We start from the raw sequence: 24,577 nt of genomic DNA on the forward strand, positions 1-24,577 counted from the left end.
GTTTCAATGATTTATTGAAAAGGCCAAACCTGAAGATGTGAGCACTTTCCATATACTATGACATAGACACAGAATAGCTGGAACAGGGGCTTGGAAAGAGCATAGCCTGTGGAACATTAGACACTGAATTCTTTTTAGCATGAGGACAGATTTGAATTCTAGCCTCAGCAAACACCAAGGTTTTTCTTGTCACATAGTTCTGGGCCATTTGCCTTTTCTTTCCTCTTCTGTCTTTAGCTCAGATCTGTGGTCCCCCTGAAGGCTCACCTACCTTATTATTTTTTAATGAATTTATTTATTTTTGACTTAATGTTTTAATATTTTGAGAATTTCATAGATAGACAAATTTGATAATATTCACCTCTACTCTTTTATCAAACTCTTCAGAAATCTACTCCTTAGTGCCATCTCCTTCTAATCTTTTTTCTCTCTCTCTTTCTCTCTCTCTGTCTCTCTCTGTCTCTCTTTCTCTCTCTCTCTTTCTCTCTCTCTGTCTCTCTGTCTCTGTCTCTCTTTCTCTCTCTTTCTCTGTCTCTCTCTGTCTCTGTCTCTCTTTCTCTCTCTCTCTTTCTCTCTCTCTGTCTCTCTGTCTCTGTCTCTCTTTCTCTCTCTTTCTCTCTCTTTCTCTCTCTGTCTCTGTCTCTCTTGCTCTCTCTCTGTATGTGTGTGTGTGTCTTCTAATAGCTTACAGGTATAGAGCATCCACTGAAGCACAGGTTGACCTACCAGAGACTAAACACATAAAGGAAAAACAAAACAACCAACCAAATGTCTTTCCATTAGAAGCCATTGACCATCAATAGTTCTTTAGCAAGGGATGGGGGCGATGAGCCTCCCTATACCTCAATTCTGGAATGTTGATTGGAAAAATCTTGTACAGGTCTAATATAGACAACCACAACTTTTGTGAGTTCACCACTTCAGCAGTCTTGTCAAATCCATATTTCACTCTGGTCCTCTCAGATCATTGGCTCTTACAGTCTTTCTTTTCCTGCTTCAGTGACAGTCCTTGAGCCTTGGGGGAGGATGTGTGATATAAATGTTCCATGTGTGGCTGAGCCTTCTACAGATAGCTATTCTCTTCACTTTGACAAGCTGTGAGCTCTGTGTTAACTGCTGTCCACTGTGAGAGTTCTCTGATGAGGTCTGAGAGCTTTACTAGTCTATTCATTCACTTTCTTTATTTGGGTTGGGAGGGACTCTTTTTCAGGTATTCAGGTAACTGCATGGTTGCTCAGCTGGCACAGGGCCCTGGAAAGAGCATAGCCTATGAATCATTTGTTCTGCCTATTACTAGGTAAGGACTTTAGATCAGATATGGAATCTTATTTTAAATGCAGTAAGAATGTCTTCTGTATAAATCTGTGAAAATTGCATGAAACAATGTGTACAGAGACCTTTGTAACAGAGACTGGCAAAGCAGAGCATGCATGTTAATGTAAGTTTCTTTAGAGTTGGGTTTCCATATTCACACTTAGAAGCAACAGTTTGAGCCGGGCGGTGGTGGCGCACGCCTTTAATCCCAGCACTTGGGAGGCAGAGGCAGGCGGATTTCTGAGTTCGAGGCCAGCCTGGTCTATAGAGTGAGTTCCAGGACAGCCAGGGCTATACAGAGAAACTCTGTCTTGAAAAACCAAAAAAAAAAAAAAAAAAAAAAAAGAAGCTTCAGTTTGGGAACTGAATCCTTATTTGGCTATCTTTGCTTTCATATATATATATATATACATGTATATATGCAAAGATGTATATATGTCTCAGTTCTTTAACATGTTCTTGACCTATCCAGGATCTATGTCTCTTTTCTGTCCTTTCCATCCCCCATTTATCTCCTCTTCTGTTTCCACTTATGCTGTTCCCTAACTGCCTGTCTGGATTCTGGATTTTTTGTTCTCCAGATTTTAGGAGGCTGAGCATAGCTGGCAGAATTAGCTCACTGGTGGTGGACCATTGAAGGCTAAACCCGGTCTCATTCACTGTCTGTTTCCTTGTCTGATATGATGTGAAAGGCCTCTATCAGTTTTTCCACTGTCATGAACCCAGCTGTCCCACTATTCTTTCCTTGTCTTCATGTACTAAAATTCTTTGAAGCCATAAGCCAATATGTACACACACACACACACACACACACACACACACACACACACACACATTTCCTTAAATTTCTTGTTATAAAAGTAACCAAACCACACCAAAATTCTGTCCCCCCTTTTTTGTAGCTGAGAGAGCTACAAGAATGAATTTTTGTAAAAATCTTAATCCTTTTTCTCCAAAATCAATCAATTCACATTCTGATGAAGAAACATGTTTAAAGCATGTGCTACTAAAGGGAGACCTAGGTGTTTTCTGCAGTTGGTGACCACAAGTTCACTCTCATTTATATTGTTATTTAGATGATCAAGGGGAAAACTCCCACAGCCTGTCTGTCTCTCTTCTTAGTTTCAAACACACAGATGTTCTTCATGTTTCTGATGTTTCACCTATTGAAGATGACTTCCAATATTCCTTCCCATATCAGTTTGACCTGATCTGGTCCAAGTAGCACACCTGGGTCCTTGGTCATCCATGTTGGCTGCAAGGAATCTGTTTGGGTTGTTTTCTTGGTTTTGTTTTTTGACAAGGCTTGGGAGTTGGGACAAATGAAAAGGCTTAAAGTTATTAGAAGTAAATAAAAGGAATAGAACGGATGGCTCTTGCAAGAGTGAAGGGGGCCAGAGGTCAATGGCCAGGGGAAGATTGATCGTATTTCCAAGCCACTTAGTTAATCAAGAAGTGAGGGAACTTAGAGTTAGGTAAAATTTGTTGCTTCTCTGACACAGCTGTAGAGGTTAAAATACAATATTTTACATTTTAGACTCAGATAGAATTTCCATATATGGTAGCACTATGCAATGACTATCATTTAGTTGTAAAATATGCCACCAGAAAAACCTTTGTGATGTGTTTGTATGCCCTAGAAAAATATGTCACAATACCTTAGAAACTTTCCAGAAGTAGTACTGACTTGAAAATGTGTACACTTTGAGAAAGACAACCAAATGTTCAGATGGTCCAAGACATCCACATGAGCCATTGCTTCTTATAGGAGGAAGAGAGAAGAGCTGGATGCCTTCTTATTGTAATGAAGAACTTTACTTCAATGGTTAATTGTAAATGGGGGCTCATTATGGGTGCATGCATCTCACATGTTCTGTATGGAAGCCAACTTGGCTATACAAATGAAACAATGGAATAGACCAATACAAAAGTTTGGTTTCTGAAAGTATATGTAATTATCAATATTAGATTAAAGCATATAGATTCCCATGTAAGTAATCAGATCAGTCTTTCCAGTGGACACTCTGTGTGGCCTGATGTTCAGTATAGCATTAACATCTCCCAGGAACTTGTTAAAAATGCCGGCTCTACTCTGACTTGCTGGATCAGAAACTCTGTCCATGTGGCTCAGAATCCAATGTTTTTATAGACATCTTGTCTGTGATTTAGATGTCTCTCAGTCTGAGAACCACTATTCCCCATTGGTATCTGAAGAGGGAACATGGCATGTTGAGAAGCTCCAGGGCTCTAGAGCCTGGCCTGAGATCCCTCGAGTTCAGCTACCATAGGCTGAATGACTATGGCAAGTCCTTGCTTATATGAACCTTAACTTTATCCTCTGCAAAATGCGGGTCATCTTCTGTGCTTCTAGATATGCTGTGGGCAGATGAGGTGACATAGCCCTTGCTTTTATAGCAGTTGCTCAAACTACATTATTTCTTTTCTTAAAGCCAGATTCCTACTGAAGGATGTAGGAGTTAGGAGTTATCAATATTTATAAAGAGTTAAGAGTACATTTACAAACTTGCAAATATCACTCAATGAAAACAGATGTCCTGTGTTATCTGTTTATTGTGCCTGTGCTGCACGACAAGTGAATATTAACCATATCTGAGTTGACATGAACTAAAGTATAAAATGCACATTGGATAAGGATAATATGGGAAAATTAACTTTTAAGTTTATGTATTGTTTTAGGCTATAGTGTTGGGTTCGTTTTTCTCAGAAGATGGCATTATTCACAAAGCAGATCTTCTTTCTTGAAGTTGCTCTTGAATGTATGCTGGCTGTAGCAAATGAAAAGTCTGACAAGTAGAAAACGAACACTGGAGAAGTGTGGCCATTGCTGCGATTAAACCTGACTGTGCCTTTAGGAATTATTTATAGGAGGAACTTGAAAGATTTCAGAGAAGCAGGGAAGAGAAAGGCAAGAGTGCTCTAAACAGAGTTTTATGAGCACTTCTGCTAGAAGGTCACACAACTGGAGACTAAATGGGACTAAGGACAGTGAAGGCCAGTCTTTTGAAATTTCAGATGGGAATGAAGCTCCATTCAAAATTGGAAGACAACCATGCAGACTACATTCTGGACAAGGACTTGTCCAGATTTTGTCAATGTCCAGAGAGTTTGCATGGGATTGAATTTAAAGGTGACAAACTAGTTCCTATGGTTATTGTTGGCTGCTTTTAGACAAATTCATAGCAAGGACTGACAGTAGAAAGAAAAACAGAAACACTCAGAAAACTTGCAATTTTTTTTTTTTAGTAAAGATACTTGTAAAGTTGGACTAAGGAATTCAGTTTCCAAAGAGTTTGGTGCCATGAAAAAGAAGACAAGTACTTTGTACCAGAACAATAAGAAAGGTGCTTTGAGGGCCCCCCAGGAACTGGTGTTCATCTAAAAAAAAATGCCCCTAGGAAAGAGTGTTTCTTAAGTGTCCTGTATGCACAAGGCCACCTAGAAGTCTTTTTCTGGGTTTTACCTTACCATCGGTCATCCAGGAACTCAGAGACAGTGGCTCAAGGAGGTATGGCTACTGCTGGAGCTGATGGTAGAAAATGGTATTGCTTATGTGATGTATAATGCAGGCATGTAGAAGGCAACAGATTGGGTTAATACAGTCTTCCACTCAGATTTCCAAGAAGGGCATGGGTGATTAAGCAATGTATCCAGGTCTTGTGAGGTCAATGTGTGAAGCACAAGCTGCAGCTCAGAAATCAGTAGAGATGCAGGGATCTAGAATGTTTGATGCAAAGCCACAGTAGAACCAACCCAGGAGAGAGGATGAGAGTCAAGATCAGGGTCAGGGATACCCAGTCCCGGTGGTGCTTACATGCCACAGATGCCAGTCAGGGGCTATGGATTTAATGTTTGCCCGACAGGAATTCTGTGTTTCATTGGTCTAAGTCTTTGCTTCTCCTCCTTGTAATGGGATTATTTATTCTATGCTATAGCATCTTGAAAATATCTACTTTTTTGGTAACTTTTATAAGGGTTCACATGTAAGAATTTGTCCTGAGTCTCAGAAAAGACTTTGAACTTGGATTTTTGAACAATGTTAGAACTATTAGTATTTGAGTTCTTTTGGAGATGGACCAAATGAATCTTGTATTATAAGATGTTCTTGAGTGTTTAGAGGCCAGGGCAGACTGTTATTATGTAAGTAGTATATTTCATTTACAAATACATATTTTGTGGCTTGGTTTTTAGTGAGTGGTGTTTTAGGATCTTCTGGGAACTTCTGGAAGAAGTTAAACCACAGGATTGGCTCTTGGGCCATATGTTGGCTCTAGTTTCTTCCTGTTGTATTCTCTGCTTTCTAGATGTCAAGATGCAAGCTGTCCTGTCACTATGGGCCAAATCCTCTAAAGCCACAGCAAAACAAATCTTTCCTTTTTTTGTTTTTCGTTTTTGGTAACAGAGATCATGTCTCAGTAACACATGGAATACACATTAGAGTGGTATTTGGAATAACATCAGGCCAAATACATCACTAAGGTTGATCTCACCTTGTTGTGACTTTAAAAATTTTGTATGCTAGGAAAAATGAAAGTACGTGGCTCACACCATATGTCTGTTGGGCCATACTGATATAGTTACACTGCATTTTTGTCCTAATGGGAGACTCCAGGACAAAGGAAGAATTATTTGATAAGAATTATTAGTTTCTTGGCTGCAGAGTTCACAAATTCCATATAGTTTCCAGAAGGAAATGTATGAGAACATTATTATCTTTGAAGTGTTTTGTAGCTTCAGAGAGTTCCAGAGTGTTTTCATCAATTCAATTATCCTTCATGACATATCCATATGCCAGGTCACTGCTGAAGTTGAAACCCCATTAGAGCAATCTTCATTGTTCTAAGTCTACCAGATGCATATGCATGTACACACAAAGACACACAGACACACAGACACACAGACACACAGACACAGACACACACACACACACACAGAGAGAGAGAGAGAGAGAGAGAGAGAGAGAGAGAAAGAGAGAGAGAGAGAGAGAGAGAGAGAGAGAGAGAGAGAGAGAGAGAGAGAGAGAGAGAATATTAGGCCACAGAATGATAAAGTATCTTGGAAGAACAACAAACCAGAGGGTGGGGTGGGGGTGAAGCAAATGCAGAATAGAGTTAACCTTTGATAACTGAGGCCATTAAAAATGTCTGCTCTTAATGGTGTTCACTGACTTACAAACTTGTGTCTATTCTGCACTGTCTGCCCTTCTGTGATGCTTTCCTTCAGGCAGACTCTAGAGACTTGATAGCTCTTCAGACATTTAGATATTTATAGTTCTTTTTTTTCAGCCCGCTTGTCTTCTCTCACTTAATGAAAGGCAAAGAAACAACAGTTCTCTCAGAAGTCTGTTTGTCCTTGGCTTGGTTTAAAAATTGGCTGTGCAAATCATCTGTCAATCAAATACATTACAGAGAGAAACTCAGGAATTACTTGAGTTGAGATGTTTCAAATGACAATTTCTTATTTGCACTTCTTCAATTTTTCCAGTCAACAGAGATCTGCTGTGATCTTTAAAAAGGTTTTTAGAATCATAGGAACTCTGTGTTTTAAAAATTATTTAGTCTTATTTTACAAGCTCAACTCTTACAGGAGACCCAGGAGCATTTTAGTAACAGAAACAAGGTCCTCTGTGTGTGCATGTGGGACTGATCACAGGAATCTGTTTCATGGTTTTCTTGGGTGATGCTACACTGTGAAAACCAGTTTGTTACATGAGTAATGGGCCAGATGGTAAAGACAGATGATGACATGCCAGGAATAGTGCATGAGAAATCAGTTATCACTCCTGTGCTCCATTTAATTAATTAATTAATTGATTGATTGATTGATTAATGGTAGGGGAGGGTTGGTACAGAAAGTTTCCAGTTAGTTGAATTCTAGTAAACATAGGGTAACTGCTAATGCTGGACACAGTGGGAACTGAACAGAAAGAGACCGGCCCTATTCTAGTCTGGATTAAAAATGAACGAGATGTCAGTCCCTTTGTGTAGTTTGGTGATGACTTTACTTACTTTCATCTTATAGGGCTCATGGCTCATGGCTCTCTTTTCTTTTTACTTGGATGACACCATTTTGGTACAACACTGCTACATTTTTAAAAATTAAAAGCAACATTTAAATTAAATCTTAGCAGCAGAAAAAATATATATTGTACACACACCAGAGGAAAAAATTCATCACAATCTGAAGTTGGTGTTTAAATCACGAATGGCTTTTGTGAATGAGTTTCTGTGAATGGTAAAAGTGAGTTGTTCATAATATTATCTGAGTACTTATTTCAGACTATTTAGGATGTCCTTATCCTGGAACAGAGAATTTTTCTTTTTTTCTGAAGAAAATTGAAGCTGTGAATAGGTATTCTCTCAGTAGAAACTGACAGCATTGTATTCATATTTTCTATGTGCCAGACTTCCCTGTCCATACTAGTATAAACTACATTAGGCTGATAATAAGACCTCCAGCCCCCACTTCCTGGTCTTCATTTTTTTTCTTAATGTTTCCATCAGTGACCTGCACAATGAAGCTAGGGCTTTAGCTTAGTTATTGCTAACATTTATTGGATGCTATTCTAGATTAAGCACCAAGCAGAGTGGTGTTTTTCTTTTGGATTATTTCTTTTAACCTTCTCTCTGAAGTTTTCCTCCTCCTGCGAAACGTTCTGTCCTCTCCATCCTTTGGTGTTGCTATGGTCATTTGAGTTGTTGTGCTTTAAGAGCTGCATGGTACTGCAAGGTCTCCAATCTCCTTGAAGTCTTTATCCTCCCTCCTCAATAAATGGCTAGATTTCTTGCAACTACTCACTACAAACAATGCTGCCCTGAACAACCTCATACACCGTCTGCTATGGCTTTAAAGAGAGATTTTTAGATATAAGCCCGGAAGTAGAAACGTGGGGGAAGAGGAACTGGTTATCGGTTGGTCTGGACTACAGCCCACGGCCTGCACTCTGCTAGCACTCTGAGAAAGTAAAGCCTGCCTGTCATCCTGTTTAGACTGCCAGCCTAGCAGGTGCGAGCTGATGACCCATTGCTGCTCTGATTTGTATTTCTGTAATAATGAATGCTTCAGGACAATTTACTTCAGGTGCTGATTTTTGAGTTTCTTCTCCTACAAATTACCTCTTCATAATTTGCTTATTTTATAATTCGTAAATGAGCTTTTCCTTCTCATTGATTTGGAGAAATTTCCTGCTTATTACTAGTGCTCATCAGTTTGAAAAAATTCTAGGTAGCTTCTAATTCAGCAGCAAGTCCCCATTGTTTTTCATGACATGGACCCTATTTCGATGTGATTCAATGACATCATGTTTGCCTTATTGTTTGTACCTGGAAGCTTGGTTTAAAAGACTTCCCTGCCCTTAATTATTAGTGTTTTTTTTTTTTTTTATTTTTGTGCGGGGGTGGGGGGGTTGTGTGGCTTTTATATTTTTATCTATAAACTTTTTGTAAAGTTTTTGTCTGCAAATTTTTGTACAAGTTTAATGTCTCATTTTTGAATGTGATTGGTTAAGTAGTCTTGTTTCTATGATATTGTAAGTGAGAGACTCTTTCAAGAGACCAGTAGAATCCTTGATAAGGTTTCAGCAAGGCACAAGGACTTCACTTTGTCTATGCCGATTGCTTCTAGGAGAAGTATGTGCTCTGACTTCCCGAACATCAGTTTAGAAGTGGATTTTGGAACAGATCCCATTCACAAACTGAAGGGTGCTAGAGCGTTTCTAAGGAGGGACTAACTCAGGCCTGCTCCCAGCCATTGCTTCAGCATCTTTATAATCAGTGTTAATAGGAATACACACAACATACAGCATTTTTGTTTAAAGTGAGGGCCTCAAATAAATTCTATCACACATGTTAAATGTGTTGGGTGAAACTGAAGATACCATTTGTCAAAAGCCATACAGTAGACTGAGTGTGGTAGAGTATGCTCATAGCCTATCGAGGCCAACCTAGGCTATAGAGAGACTATCTCATTCCCTTCCTAAAAATTCTCACCCCAAACTCCACAACAACAAAGAAACAAAAGATCAACCCATGGAATGCATAACAGAGTCCTGCTTAAACATGCCTAACTTGAGTTGACACTGGGTCTTCAATTCTAACACTGGACCACACTGATGTCCACTGCTGGTGAGAGTGGTAGGGAAAGAAATGTGTGGGATCTCTTCAAGTTTCTGTTTAGCTCTGCTATAAAACTAAAAGTTCTGTCAGAAATAAAGTTCATTAATTATAACAGATTTCAGAGCTATCCTTCAGAATGAATGATTGAAACAATTTCCTTTTGAAGATGGGGTTTTGCTATTGACTTAGGCTGGCCTTGAGCTTTCAGTCCTCTTGTTTCTGACTGAAGAGTTCTGGGGTTCCAAGAATGCCCAGGCAGAATTTGTATTATAAAATAAGTATCCCTGATAAATGTTATATATATATATATATATATATATATATATATATATATATATATGCAATATCTACTACTTGAAAATTATCTTAATCATAATAATGATGATGACATGGCTTGCTGTAGGTGCTATTGAGTGGACTAGCTAGTGAGAGAAGAATCATGTTAGATTATATCCCAAAAGACAACCAAAGAGAAATAGATTTTGAAGAGGTAGAATGTCCCAGGATTTATTTTAACTTCTAATAAAATTTTATTACTTATAGTTGTTTCATATAGCTTTTATATGACATATTTATGGTGAAAAAATAAAGATGTGTTTTGACCCAAAACATAGAGATGACTAGACAAGCTGACACTAAATTTTTATTGCCCTGTGGATGAACTAAAGCAATTGTTTCCCTGCATTCGGGGGCTTCTGTCTTTATTGCTGCTTCTACCTGGAGAGAATCTCTCTCTTCTACTATTTCTGAAGGACATGTCTTTAGTCATTTTTAAAGACTTGGCTTTGTTCCTCATCTGTCTGGCTGTACTACAAAGGAGTTCTCAGCTGGATTGAAAATAAGTAATGTTGTGAGAAGTCACATTTCCATCAGGGAACAGGTGCTCTCCTTGGTGACTGACATTGAATTCACCAAAATAGTTACATGGTTTGAGTTCTGTGGCAGAAATCCTTATGATACAGAATTGAAGTTACATTTTCTGACATTGATACAGAATTTATATATTGATACACGTTTAAGGTTTTCATTGGTACAAATATTTGTATATTGATACAAAATTTAAAATTATATTTTTTACTCTTAGCTACACATTGTACCTATGGAACTCATTTAAGAATACAAGGCCTTTTAGTAGCTGCCCTTACAAACTGTTTAGGATACTTAAGTAAAGCAAGATAATAGTCAGATAGTGAAACTCATGGTCATGTTAGATTCTAATTTAGTTAATTACAATGAAGTACTTTCAAGGTTATTCAAGTAGTGAATAGCTAAAAATAATCAATGTTTGACAATTCAGTTATGCTATATATAGATGGTCTTCAAAGTGTCAGAGAGCCACAAAATATGGCATTAAAATCATTTCATTATTACAAGATCTTTTGATTATGAGACAGATCTACTCCCGACAGCATCCCATTCAACTTTAAAGAAGATAGTGAGAATCAGTAGCTCCATGTGGAGTTATTTCAGTTGTGTCAAGCTAGGCACTGGGCAAGGTATGCCCTAATTTCATCTGCAGACAGAAATGCTGTCCAAAAGGACAAATGGGCACAGCATAGTCGATTGCTAAGCTCTGCCAAGACAGGGAAATTAGTTCTTCAAAATTCCTTCTTCACTTAAGGTCTGACAGATGTTCTGGGCCAGAAAGCTGAAGAAGATAGATACTCCAACATTATAAGAAATATTGGGGACTGTCCAGGAAGTAAGCTGTCTCTGTTAATTGTATAAGTTTTGGACGCTGTGTCTTTGTGCTTCCTGTATATTCAAGTAATATTTAATTCCTTCTCAATCTCTGATGGGAATAGTTATAGTCTCACATTTAAACTTAAGTAGTTTAGCATTGAAGATGAAAGGATGTTTTTCAGTTGGTAATACAAGTTGAAATCAAACATGATTGAGGTACTGAATTGTAAACTCTTTAACTTAGGATAGATGAAAGAATACTTTATCTAAATTGCCAGGTATAATGAACTGGACGTTATAAGCGTATATCATATCTTATAATGTGCATAATTGTTATAATTGTGTTCAATTTATATCTGAGAGAAAAGAGTCTTTTTAATTGGACAAAAGGGGGGGGATGTAGTGGGTTGTCCTGCTAATTTGGGTCCTCCAAAACTGTTTGCCCCAAATATGAGAGAGTTGCATATAAGACACTGAGGTACCCTGCCCCCAGTTAATTCTGATTGACAAATAAAGATGCCAGCAGCTTATAGCTTGGGAGAAGAGACATAGGTGGGGTTTAGGTTTCCCAGGCTTGGGACTATGAGGAGAGAGAAGGAGCCACCATGGGATAGAGAAGAACATGCAGGAGAGGAGAAAGGAGAGCCTCCATAGGGCCAAGAAAATGTGGCTTAGATGGCTGACTGACTGGAGTTGAGAGCAGCCCAGATGGAACATAGAAATTAGTAAGTAGTAACTTGAAGTTATTGATAGAAAAGTAGATTCTAACCGCATGGGGGGTAAACAGCTGCCCAGCTATTTTGCTGCATATTTAAAAATATAAGGCTGTATGTGTCTTTCATCCAGGAACATAAATGGTCAAAGACCCATGCTGGGATTAATTAAATACTTTTTACAGTACCTTTGTCATCAACATACTTTTAACTTGGTTCCCAATAGAAGTGAGAAGAGTGTTGAATTCATCATGATACATCTGAAATGTGTTTAAAATCTACCAAGTTTGCTCAAAAGACTCTGCTCATGCTTTTAGGGCACTTCGCTGAAAGAAGGAGAAGATAGCTTTATCTGTTACTGGGGATCAACACACACAGTGTGCTTTAGTGTCCAGTTCCCTAAAGTCTGGGAACACCATAAACTGTATCTGTCTTACTGACAGGGATTCTCTGAAGTGTTGTGTATTGTCAGCAAAGGCCACCCTCTAGAAAAACATCAGCCTGTAGGAAAACAGGAGAAGAGATGTCAGGCTAGAAGATGGAGTCTGCTTGTAGAACTTCTGTACTTGCCTTCTTCTTTTGTACAAACGGTAGTTATTTTAGACCTTCTTTGGAGAAGACTCTCCCTTGTCTTCCCAGGGCTGCAGGTCAGAGCCTGGTTTTAGTGATCCTGGCTGTGGCCTTTTCCATATTTTGTCTCTCCAGGAAGCCATCTGTCTAGCTGCTCTGTCAGAACAGATGTTGGGGGTGCTGACATGCACACCACAGCTGCTCTTCCTTCTGACCTTGGGTGAATTCTGCCTCCCCTGTCTCCTGACAGTGCTCTCACTTTTGTCTTTATGGATGCTGACAATACAGTGCTTTGCAGACTTATCTCATAAGAGTTGCTGGCTTTCACCCTTCACTTCTTGATTATTGTAGGTACATTGCCCAAGGTCCAGGTAAGCCAGGAAGATGGTATCAGCTCAGGCCAAGCTGTGCTTACAGTCCAGTGGATCTGAGGCCTTTGGTTGGTACAATGAAGCAGGAATAAAAGGCTACTGCAGTGCCCGGCTACAACACCTGCCTATATGCTGTGGGCTTTTTTCAAAGGAGTGGTCAAAAAGTCATCACGTTGGTAGTTACAAGGTACTTTCTTCAGTGAAGTTTATGGTGATAAAATATTAAGTAGTCTACTGTGAAATTAATGCTTCAAGTAAAGACTCCCGATGCCCCTGCTGATTTACTTGTTTCTGTTGCACAGTGTCTATCACAGTTCCTAATTATTTATCATTGTTCTTCTTTCGCTTTGTGTGATATTGATAGACTCACGGATGTTTTTCTGTAGGCTGAGTTTTTCAAAAAATATTCTGGAGGATGAATACTTCTATGTCCAATTGTCCTTGGGAAGGAATCTCTGCTCATTATGCTGTATTTTTTCATTGATGCTGGTGTACATCAGCTGTCAGTAAAGGGCATTCACTCCTTTTACACAGAGATGGCCCAACAAAGTGCCTTTATGAAGCTCTGAATGTCAGAACAGGATTGGATTCCAGAAATACAACTTAGTAGCTGCAGCACTAAATGCTCTCATCAAGGAGTCTTAGAACAAACCGTGCCCAACTCAGTTTTGAACCCCCAGGGTTTATCAACAGACATGGCTTGCATTCTGTATACAGGACATATTTGGTGGGGTCCAGTTGAATGCCATTTTTTGCCTCTTGCATTAAACAGTCCAATGTGAATTTTCATGGCTTTTAAAATAAAAGCTTAAGAAGTAAGATGACTTACCTAAAGAGGAAGAGTAGTTGTATAATGTTCTAATCTATCATCCATCCACAGGGTCTTTTAAAAAATAATATTTTATTAATCCACTAAGAAAAAGACACAGATTAGCAGAGTGGATTAGAAACAGGATACATTCTTTTCTGATACCAACAAATACACCAAACCATCAACAATAAGCAGCACCTTATTGTAAAAGGATGGGAAACAGGTATTCTGGGCAAATGGAACAATGAGTCTCTTAAAAAATGCATACATACAGTATAATAATGAGGCAATTTACAGTGGAGTTTTTTCCTCTGCAATTATCAAAGACACAAACTGCTTCTTGTATAAAGGAGACATTAAGTGGAAACATTAACAATTTCCTTAAAGTTTTTAAAAGTAAATTTATTAAGTGACAAATGTTAAAATTTGTTTAGCACTTCTACAACTAGGAATGTGAACACTAGATATAACATGAAAAAAGACACAGTGTCTTGCTTGACCTCAAGATCCCAAAGTGTAAGACATGGAACCTGCAGGTTTATTTTCAAGTGGGGGAAGATTTAGGGGAGTGTTCCCAGAGATGGCACATTGCTGCCAGTACTCTTAGGATTTGTTTGCTGTAGCCCTTTTTATTTGTCTCTGTTCAGGATGAGAAGAACATCTGTGTGTCTCCCTTGCAGAGGCAAATGGAATGAGTGAACATGTTTGTATGTGTGCTTTGACCTCATTATGGAGCCACTGAATATATAGAAACGGAGAGATCTGTTTTTCTAACAGAACTTTTATGTACTTGAAATAAAATTGAGTAAAGAAGCTGAGGCTTCAGGAGATTTGACTAGAATTATACCCATAAAGACTCATGTTTTCTTTCAAGTATGCTCATCCCTGTATAGGATACATAAAGAAAAATCCAGAGACTGCAGGATGGATAATAGAAGCTAGCAGGGAAACAAGATCAAGCAGCAAAAATCTAAACTAACATGTTGTATTTTATTATAGAAAAAAAACTTTAACTGTTGTAATGACGGTAGAAGCTTCAATATTGCTTTTATTGAAAGACTAGATCTGGGGGTGCTCATGCACACCCATAAGCCCACTCAGACAGAAGCAGGAAGATCGTAAGTTCTGGCTACCCTGAGATGCACAGCAAAAGCTGGTCTCAAAAGCAATAAATAAAATAAAATAAAATAAAATAAAATAAAATAAAATAAGACTAGAATTGTTTGCCCAAATAAAAGCACCTATCTCATGAATGGATTTATGTCACATGTTAAAATTAAAGTAGAAAATTTAGAAAGAGAAAACTGATCACTAATATGGTTCAAATGCTAAATTGGTGAAGCTACAAAAGAAAGGAGGTCAGAGTACAGATGAGTAACTTAGAAATATATAAGCCATATTTCATATGCATTATTTCATACTGTTTCCAGACCTTGACACCACACTGCCAAAGGAGAGAAGAAAAGAGGTGAAGGGGGAAGTGGTAAAGCTTTAGCTCAACTGAAAGGTCTCTCTCTCCTCGCTTTTCTGGTCTCCTCCTTTACTACAAACAACAAACCTCAGAGCTCCTGCCTTTATTTCAACTGGTTTAATATTCTCTGAGAGATTCTTGGCTTTGCAGGTCTTATCTCAGAGACCAAAACGATCACTGAAATGAATTTTCATGGAATGAAAATTATTTTTTCTTTGGAAGCAGAGTTGGTAACGGCATTGCTTGGGTCAACCATTCAGTCAACTCTGGATTTGCCCTTAGATTCCTAAGCTACTTTACCTGGGAGTCAGCTAATTGGGAAAACAGATAGCAAAATTCTACAACTGGAGGTTGGGTATTGGTCATAGAGGAAACTCTTTCTTAGAGCCAACCACAGTATATGAATGACTTGGACATATAACTTTTTAATGGATAGTGTTTGCTGTCATGGCTTTATTGCTGTTAAGAGACACTGCAACCAGGGTAATGCTAGATGCTCTGAGGTTATACTGCAGGAGGACAGGGTTTCTAGGGAGCTAGTATGATAGTGTGTGGACCAGGGTAGCAGCAGACATGGCAGTAAAGTTTGGGGAAGACTTTATTTTACAGGCCCAGCTATAGCTGTATGATTTGTTTGTTTTGTTTTTGATGATTAGGCTTAAGTCATGAGAGGAGAAAGTGGGATGGGTCAAAGTTCTGGTCTGAGCATTTGGAAGGATCAGAGTGCTCAAAGCTGAGATAAGGGAGACTAGTATGAGAGGAGGTTTTGTTGAATGTAGAAGGAACTCAGTTATGGAAATGTTAGATGTGAAATGATAATCATACATTTAAATAGGGAATTGGATGTGTGAGATCAGACTTTGTTGGAGAGGAGTGTAGGGGAGTTAAACCTGGAGTCCTAAGGATACAGATGTGCTTTAAAAGCTATGATGCCAAATGAGGTCAGCAGGAAACAAGTGTAGCAACAGATACCTCAGTGAGAGTGGAAGATGGGGGAAACCAGCAAAGGAGTCTGCACTGGAAGGGCCAGAGGCAGGGGGATTAGAATAAGGTCATCTACAGGAACCCAATCAAGTCAGAGCTTCAAGATTCGAAACAAAAAAGGTTAAGTGTTCAAACTGAACTATGGAATACAGCAGGCGGGAGATTGGGAGGGCCCTTCACAAGTGTCTGTGAAATGGCTGAGGGTGAAACCCAGATGGTACAAACACCTGTCAGGGAGGACAATCAGATGCAGTGGGGTGCAAGAAAGCTGGCCCTACAAGGACCTCTCATCTCTGCCTTGGTATCTTGCATAGTTTAGCCCCTCTAAAAAAGGACCAGGATGTATGTAGTTTTATTCAGGTCCATTCTAGGATTCTTTGCAGGCAACAATGACTGTTGCTTCCACCAGGAAACAGGCACTTCACTGTGACCTCTTTAAGTTTTAGTTCAAAACAGTGAAGATGCTTTTCTCCTGGACACCCTGATCTTACTTCACTAGGTTTTAAATAAAATTTTATAGTTAAGTAGCAGCATGGATTTCATAAGCTATCCTCAAGTGTACTGAATTTTTGGTTATATAGATTTTTCTAAAAGCAACTAAATGGAAACGAGACTAAACTTCACTGCTTGTACAGGGCTGGCTAGCTAAGCTGAAAACACATGTATCTCTTATGAATGGATTATGTGATGCTGGACCAAAGGCAAGACTTGAAATTGTGAGTTAAATGTGTTAAACCTATTCTTTCCTAGCTGTGAACATTTAGACAATATCTTTAACCTCCTTGTACTGCAGTTTGGTCTATGAAGAGCTAGGGTGATGATCACTGTTTCACTCTGTTATTTCGAAGATCATATCAAATTTTACAAGGTAAATGTTTGGTCATACTAAAGCTTATGCCAGCGCAGTTGTTGATAAATGACTCCACCCTCAAGCTTCGACTGATCTCTTTTAGTCAGTGTAAGAGGCAGACTGGGTACTTCTGTTCCCTTTTTAATGAGATGAAGCTGAGGCTCTGAGATGTTCAGTGACCAGAACAAAGGCATCCGCTGGCATTGAGATCAGAGACAAAATATCTGACCTGATACTCAAGTCACTATCCTGGTGTCCACATGCTTACCACATAGTGTCAGAATCTAGGCATGAAGGTGCATCTGTCATGTACCACAGTCTGTTAACTCCGACTCACTCTGCTCTTGGGGGGTATGAATGAGAAGGCGAGTGAACACAGGGAGAGCACACTCTAGAGAGAGAAAAGAAGACTCAAGGTATCCCAGAGCCTCATCCTACAAGGCCTCTGAATTTTCCTTTTTCTAGCTACTCTTGCATGCCAACAAACTCCAGAAAGGAATGTACTCATGGACCGGTGAGGGCAAGAACCCTTACCAGCCTCAGATCTCCGAGTCCTGAGATGCTATTTGTTTAAGCCCTGCATTTTACAGACTAGGAGGGCTAATTGTGAACTTATTAAGGTGTTGGTCTGAGCTAGTGTCGGGAGTAGTACCACTGCTAGGCAGCCTGAAGCCATGTGCAGGTTCTTCTACTACATCACACCACATTGCCACTCAGAGTGTGGGCACAGCAGGGTATGATATCTGAAGTCAAAATTCCAAAGGGATTTCTCAATTAGGTAAGTAAGGTAAATTTACTCTCCCTCCCCTATTACAGCATTAAAAAGTGCTTAGACCACTTAATAAACGGTAGCTTGAGTCACGTCTGGATCAAGCTTCCTCATTTGCTGTTTAAGTGCTTAAAGACAAAGTGACTTTAAAGCTGCTCATGAGAGGACCCAATTATCTGATAGGTGACCACACACACGTAGAAACAGACCCCTTTTATAAGTGATGTCTGACAAGGAAAGAAATATTTGTGGCATAGAGGCTCTGAAAAATGTAATTATTTATCCTTTCACAGTTAATGAAAGAAACTGAAATTGATGCTTTCATTTCAAATCCTTTTTATCTGGGTGAAACTTTAATTTTACATAATTAAATTGACTTCACAGTTCAGTGTGTTAAAATATGCAATTAAACAGCACATCAAGGTTAAAGGATGAATGCTGTTGGCTCACTTAGAAAGCACGCTGCGATGCTACACTCCAAAAAGAAGAAACATCTGCCTAGCACTGTTATCCTTGTGCTGGGACCACACAGACTGCAGGCTGTGTCTCCAGGTCAGAGCAGGGAGAAGGAGGGGCTGAGGGTTTTTTTTTTTTTTTTTTTTTTTTTTTTTTTTTTTTGACCTAAATAGGCCAAATCTGGTACAAGGGTCACTGAGTTTAAACAGTTTTTTACTTGTCTTTGTTTTTCAGTGGAACATTCTTTTTTTTCTTTCATTAAACATTCTTCTGCCACTTCCACGGAGCTCCATTGCAGGACCCTCTGTGAGGGCATGTGGATCTTCCAGGTTGTGATTTTCTGTAGAACAGATGCTGCTCTTGATTTCAGGCTAAAGCAAAGATAACAGAAAGATGGCTACTTTTGTTTGGCTGAGGGAATAGGAACATGCCTCTGCTTTCTTTCCGGTTATTTTTTTTTTTCCCATTCCACAATTTACAATCTGTTCCAGGTGAGGTATCTTTCACATGATGTTTGTGCTCTTGGGAAAGAAGAACCTCAAGAAATACTGGATGATGAGCTGAAGTGGTCCTGGGCAAATGCTCTGGAACTGTTTCTTGGGAGACAGCTCGAGCTGGCTGCAGTGGGGACTTTTAGTTACATACCCCTCCTTGTTTTCTCATGGAATAGCATCTTTGTGATCATTAATTTATGATTTGATAGCATCTCACATTCCCATTTATCTTGAGATCACATGAGTAGAATATGGCCAATAATTAAACCAAATTCCTTTCCCTGATGGATTCTTCAGGTGACATAGCAGTGATTTTGTTTTTCTCCGTTAGGGTGGCTGCTAAGAAGGATTCATCTAAGCAATATCCTTGATCTAATGATACATAGAAAACCTGGATTTATATGATGGCTCTTCCACATAAAGCAGGGATGTGTCATAGATACGGCCTTTAGTGGTCTGTCTTTTGTTGTGATCATATCTTGTTCCTTGTTATGCGTCTGCTACTTCTATGATGCATGTTAATATAACTGGTAGGCCTATAAAGCTCTAAGACTATAGATGTTACAATGTGCGGTGATATTAATATAGAAATGTATAAATTCTTTCTCTTGAGCCATGGCTTCACATATAGTTCCACCTGGATTCTTAGCACCAGAAAACATCCTGGGTAAATTCTTCCAAAATCATGAGCCAGAACTACATTTGTCAACCTATCAATGTATTTCCATGGAACCAAAACAAGGATTTGTTCTCCAAAAGACATTTTAGTAGATTTATTAGTAAAAATTAATATTGGAAAATATTTTAATTACTCAACAGTGATATTAACACATCCATGCAATTATAAGGACACCTATTAATATGTAATCAGTTTCATAATTGCAAAGTAGGCTCATGCATATCACATGTAGAATCGCTGATTAGTTTCAGGTTATCTAAGTTCAGAAGTTTCAACCTTGAACAAATTATCAAATAATACCAAACAACAAAGGCTGCTTTGTACAGCAACAGTAAATCTTGGGTCGTTTCTTAGAAATATGTAGGTTTGGCTAAATTTCATAAAGCTTAGACATCTTCACCTGATTTATAGAGACTCTAGTGCACAAGGGCCTGCCAAGTGTGCATAGCAAAGATGTTTTTATCTTCTCAGTCTCAGATTAAGGAGTTTGGATTGGGAAACTGAAATGTTTCACAGTCTGATGCTTTCTGGGCTTCCTTGACTTACTCTGATCTGCAGCAGATGACCTGCTTCTAACTGTATTTTTCTGAATTCTCTTGTATGTGCGGTCAAAGAAGATCTGACAAGTCAGTTCTCAGTGTAACTTTGAACATTAAAGAGAACAAGTAAAATTCTGTCCCATCACTGGCCATCCCAGAGGCTGCAAAGGATTCGCATGTATGTGTGCAGGGCCAAATAGTCTGTAACTCATTCCTCCAGAAAGGTAATTAGGCAAATTTGAGCAATCCTTACCATTTAATATGAAGGGGAAAAGACAGAAAACAGCATTTCCAACAGACCACAGAGACAGACAAGAGCTCCAAACAGAGCATTTAATTAATGAGTGCCTGGCTAATATATGTAGATATAAAACAAAAGATACAAGACAAGCTAAATATAAGAGGATGAGGAAGTACTGAAGACTAGTGGATGTAAGTTGTAAAAGAGAATATAAAGCTATTTTTTTCTAGTCCTAATTTTGTCATGGATTTTTAAAGTGGTAGATAAATACATAACATATATTCAATACTAAAAATGTAAAATTAAATATAAAGCCTCAAAGCTTCTGGAATGCTAATTCTAACTGTATATGAGTTCAGTAAGTTATATAGACTTTGGGTCTGGCTAATTTGGGTATGTAATGTTTTTACTTATTTGCAAGATTTTGAAAAAAATAATTAAATTTATACAAATAGATTAATGAATGCACAAAAGTATTAAATCTGTAACACAAACAAAACTATAACTGTTATCTTTATAGTGAGTGTTTTTTAAATCTAGAAAGGTCAACCCTGAGGAAAGGTAGCTTTGTGTTTTGGAAGTTTTAGCAGCATTCCCTGTGAAAGTTATTTTTGTGCTTAGAGCACTCTTTATGGGATTAACTAAACTAATGCATGCTGTGCCTACAAGACAGGAAGTGAAAGTTCCTGGGTGTCTGCTGTCCTCTTGGTTCCTCCATTTGCCTTCTTATGTTCCTGCTTTACAAGAATGGACAATGACGGCCACCTACGAAGCTGGCTATGTGACCATCACATGAGATGTTCACATTCAGAATTATGTGCGCATATATGTGTATATGTGTATATGGGTATATACGCATATGTGTGTATATATTTACATTAGATAACTATATATTATACAGTTAAATATATATTTACATTAGAGGCCTGTTTAAAAATACTAAGGGATGCTTCAAATTAGCACCTACCTGAAGTAATATCAAAATTTTATAGTTCAAAGATGGATTTAGCTCCTTCTTAGGAGCAAAAAGCTAGAAAAAGCCCTTCAGCTGAAGTCAATAATGTAACTCAAAGCATAAAGACTGAAGATAACATGAAGGGCCAGGCATGGTGGGTAATGCAGCTTGAGGACTCAGGAAGATGCATCAGGAGAGGAGGCTTAAGAGTTTGAGGTGGATATCTGAGCTACAGAGGAAGACACTATCTCAAAAATCAACCACCACCACCACCAAGAAATTTCCAACCCCATAATATAAGTATTAAATGCTTACACACATCTAAGGCTATAACAAATTCTTGGCATTAAAATTCTACCCTAAAGAATAGGTTTAGGAGTGTGGAAGAAAAATTACAAGATTCACCTTGAGTAATGACAAACTAACTCTTAGTCACCTACTCTAATATACTTAGGTATTAATCACCAGTAAATGTCCTGTTCATTTTTGAAGTTTTCTTGTATTTCAGTAGACAATTTCCCTTTGAAAGGATATCTGAGGAGTTGGCTACCCAGATAACACATTGGAAAATCCAGCCAACTGGGGTGCTACTGAAGACCCCCAAACTCGGAAGACCGTTATTCAAGTCTGGGGAAGTCATGACCACCCACAGACTCGCACCTGGATGCAATCAGCAGAGGTTTATTAGGGAAGAGAGCTGGCAGCCAACAGTCAAACTGTTCACCCACACAGGAGTAGAGTTTGACCAAGCCAGTCAGTCTGAGAAGGGTTTTTAAAGGGGGAAACCACAAACCTGGAGAGTGAGAAGGGGGTGAAAGGTTGCTAAGGAAATATAACAATAAAAATAGTGGAGAATTCCAGAGGAATGCAACTTAAGTGAATCAGGGTTATGTGGAAAACACTCTGCACACCCACTCCTCACAAAAATGTGGTCCCGCCATGTCACTTGTTCAACTATTTCTCAGTTGTTGCCCTGTCACTCTGCCCAACTATTTCTCAGTTGTTACTTTGTCACTTTGTGCTGTCATCATGGCTACTAGCTTCCCAGCCCCACCTAGATGACTTGCATCTTTTTTTGTGGTCAGGAATGTGTCTTCCTGCTTTGGGCCTTCCCCACCCACAGGTGGGTTTTCTTCCCTGAGGCTTGAGGAATGTTAATCTCCTCTGGCTCAGGGATAATGTACTCTTCCCGAGGCAGTGAAGGCCTAAAATCTTACATTCAGTTCCGCTTTCTGGAACCTGCATTCTTTTGCTCAGGTCTAGGGATAAAGAAAAAGCCTGTATATATTTTATAAAATGGTCTTTATAATTTTCACTCCACACTACTATAATCTCCAAAGCTTCTTGGGGTGGGAATCCCCCCTTCCCAGATGAGTTTTGAATCACGTGGTTGTGATGGTTCACAGACGTTTTACTCTGGAAAAATAACTGCATCCACAGAGAGGAAGCACACTCCATTCAATCCGATAGACACCCCTCCCCCAATGTTACCTTTCCGTCATTAACTCCTGACAGTTAAGGCTTTAGAGAAGGAAAAACACTTAAACAGTCACAATGTACTCAGCCCAGGGACATAAGAGGGCTCAGAAAGACAGGAAATTGTAATGCTATACTTTAGTCTTGCAGACATCTTGAGTCTGTGGAGAAGTCTTAGAATCAAGAACAGTAACAGATGGGTACTCCCCAATGCAGGAGAAAGGACGTGTGGGGCAAGAGTGAGAGGGTGGCTGCTTTATTCCATTTTGGTTTATTTTTTGTGCTTGAGTCATCCAGTAAGGCTCCTTGAGTAATCTTACCTTTGTTTTCTGCCTTCAGTTCCTCTGCCATTAAGCTGTCTTGTCGGTTCCCAAGCACGAACGCTAGAAATGAGAGGATCAGGGCATCCAAGATCCCGATGATAGCCAGGATGTACGCCCAGCGGACCGAGCAGGCCCCAAGAGTGTACTTGTCTGTCTTCTCTCCGCACATCCGTTTCACTTCGTCTGAATCCCAGCCATCAGGGAAAATCATACAGCCAAGGACAAGGCAGGCCGCTTAAAGAGAGAAGACGAAAGGAACAAGGTTATGCATTTTATTTTTTAAAAAATGTTTCTAATGTTTGTCAGACGTTTCAAATTCTTGATTTTGAGAGCAGCAAATCTCACTTCAGTTTCCTGTTCACTGACCCCGCCACCCTGAACCAGAGAACCTCCGAGATTCTGAAGACCCCCATACTCGGGAGACCCTTCCTCAAGTCTCAGGAAATCACGACCACCCAAAGATCACAAGAAGCCATACCTGGATGCAATCAGCAGAGGTTTATTAGGGAAAAAAGCTGGCAGCCATCGGTCTGACCACGTACTCGAGCAGGAGTAGGGTCCGACCCTAACATCCAGTCCGTGGAGGGTTTTAAAGGGAAAAAAAAAACCACAAACCAGGGGAGTGGGGAGGGGGTGAGGGGTTGCCAAGGATACATAACATAAGAATAGTGAAACATTCCAGAGAAACCCACCCTGAAAGGTTAATAGCCATGGAAATTACTCAGTACAATCATTTTTCTCAAAAATGTAGTCTTACCAAGTCACTGTCCCCTATACCATCATTACAAAATATTTCTCACTTCCTCCAGTCACAGCCCCACCTAGATGGCTTGTATTTTTTATGGTCAGGAATGTGTCTTCCTGCTTTGGGCCTTTTCCACCCATAGGTGGGCCTGCTGCTTGAGGCTTGATTCAGGGGCAGTGTCCTCCACCCGGAATGTGCCCCGGGGAAAGTGAAGGCCTGAAATCTTATTTTCAGTTCCTCGTTCTGGAATCTGCACTTTTCTGCCCAGGTCTAAGGGCAAAGAAATCTACACATATTTCATAAAATGGCCTTTATAATTTTTCACTCTACAATTCTGCTTTAGTGTGAGCCCACTCATTTGAGATAAGTTAAGGTAGATTCAGCTGTGAGAAAGTATTGAGAAATTGAATTTTTGTGCACATTTGCAGGAAGGCTTCCATTGCAAATAGACCAGAAGGAAACATCACACTGCAGGATGACAAGTCAATGCTGGCTTTGAAGAGCAATGACAGCGGCCAGATGAAGGATTAAGATAACATGGGAAATACCAGAGTGTATATTGACTTTGAGTCATTGGAAAAATAACATTGTGTTCCCACCTCCAGTGTCCAGACCATGTGTGGCACACACTGACACTTAGTATTCTAGTCAGTTCAATTAATATATATATTATTTGTATATATATATTTCCCCTTCTCTTTCATTCTTCCAAACCCTACATTTCATGTACCCCTCTGCTCTCACTCAAATTCTTGATTTATTTTTTCTTTAATTATTTGTTCTCTCTCTCTCTCTCTCATATACATATTCCTAAATACATAGATACAACCTTCTTAGTATACATAATGCTACACACACACATACACACATACACGTGTGCGCATGTGTGTGGATGTGCATGCACACACACACACACATACACACATACACGTGCGCGCATGTGTGTGGATGTGCGTGCACACACACACATTTAATTTCAGGGCTGACTGTTTGGGTCTGGA

The 24,577-nt window shown here is 39.3% G+C and overlaps 1 protein-coding gene across 3 annotated transcripts in view; it reads right to left on the reverse strand.

Moving 5' to 3' along the window:
- The window catches only part of Lhfpl3 (LHFPL tetraspan subfamily member 3), a 493,326-nt gene that overhangs the window by 155,063 nt on the left and 313,686 nt on the right, over window positions 1–24,577 (reverse strand). For all 3 annotated transcript variants that reach the window (XM_034519038.2, XM_076913168.1, XM_034519039.2), the window contains exon 2: window positions 22,829–23,065. In XM_034519038.2, the coding sequence (XP_034374929.1) occupies window positions 22,829–23,065 (237 nt within the window). The remainder of the gene's footprint in view (window positions 1–22,828; window positions 23,066–24,577) is intronic.

Source organism: Arvicanthis niloticus, chromosome 15 (genome assembly GCF_011762505.2).
Source record: "Arvicanthis niloticus isolate mArvNil1 chromosome 15, mArvNil1.pat.X, whole genome shotgun sequence".
NCBI classification, from domain to species: domain Eukaryota; kingdom Metazoa; phylum Chordata; class Mammalia; order Rodentia; family Muridae; genus Arvicanthis; species Arvicanthis niloticus.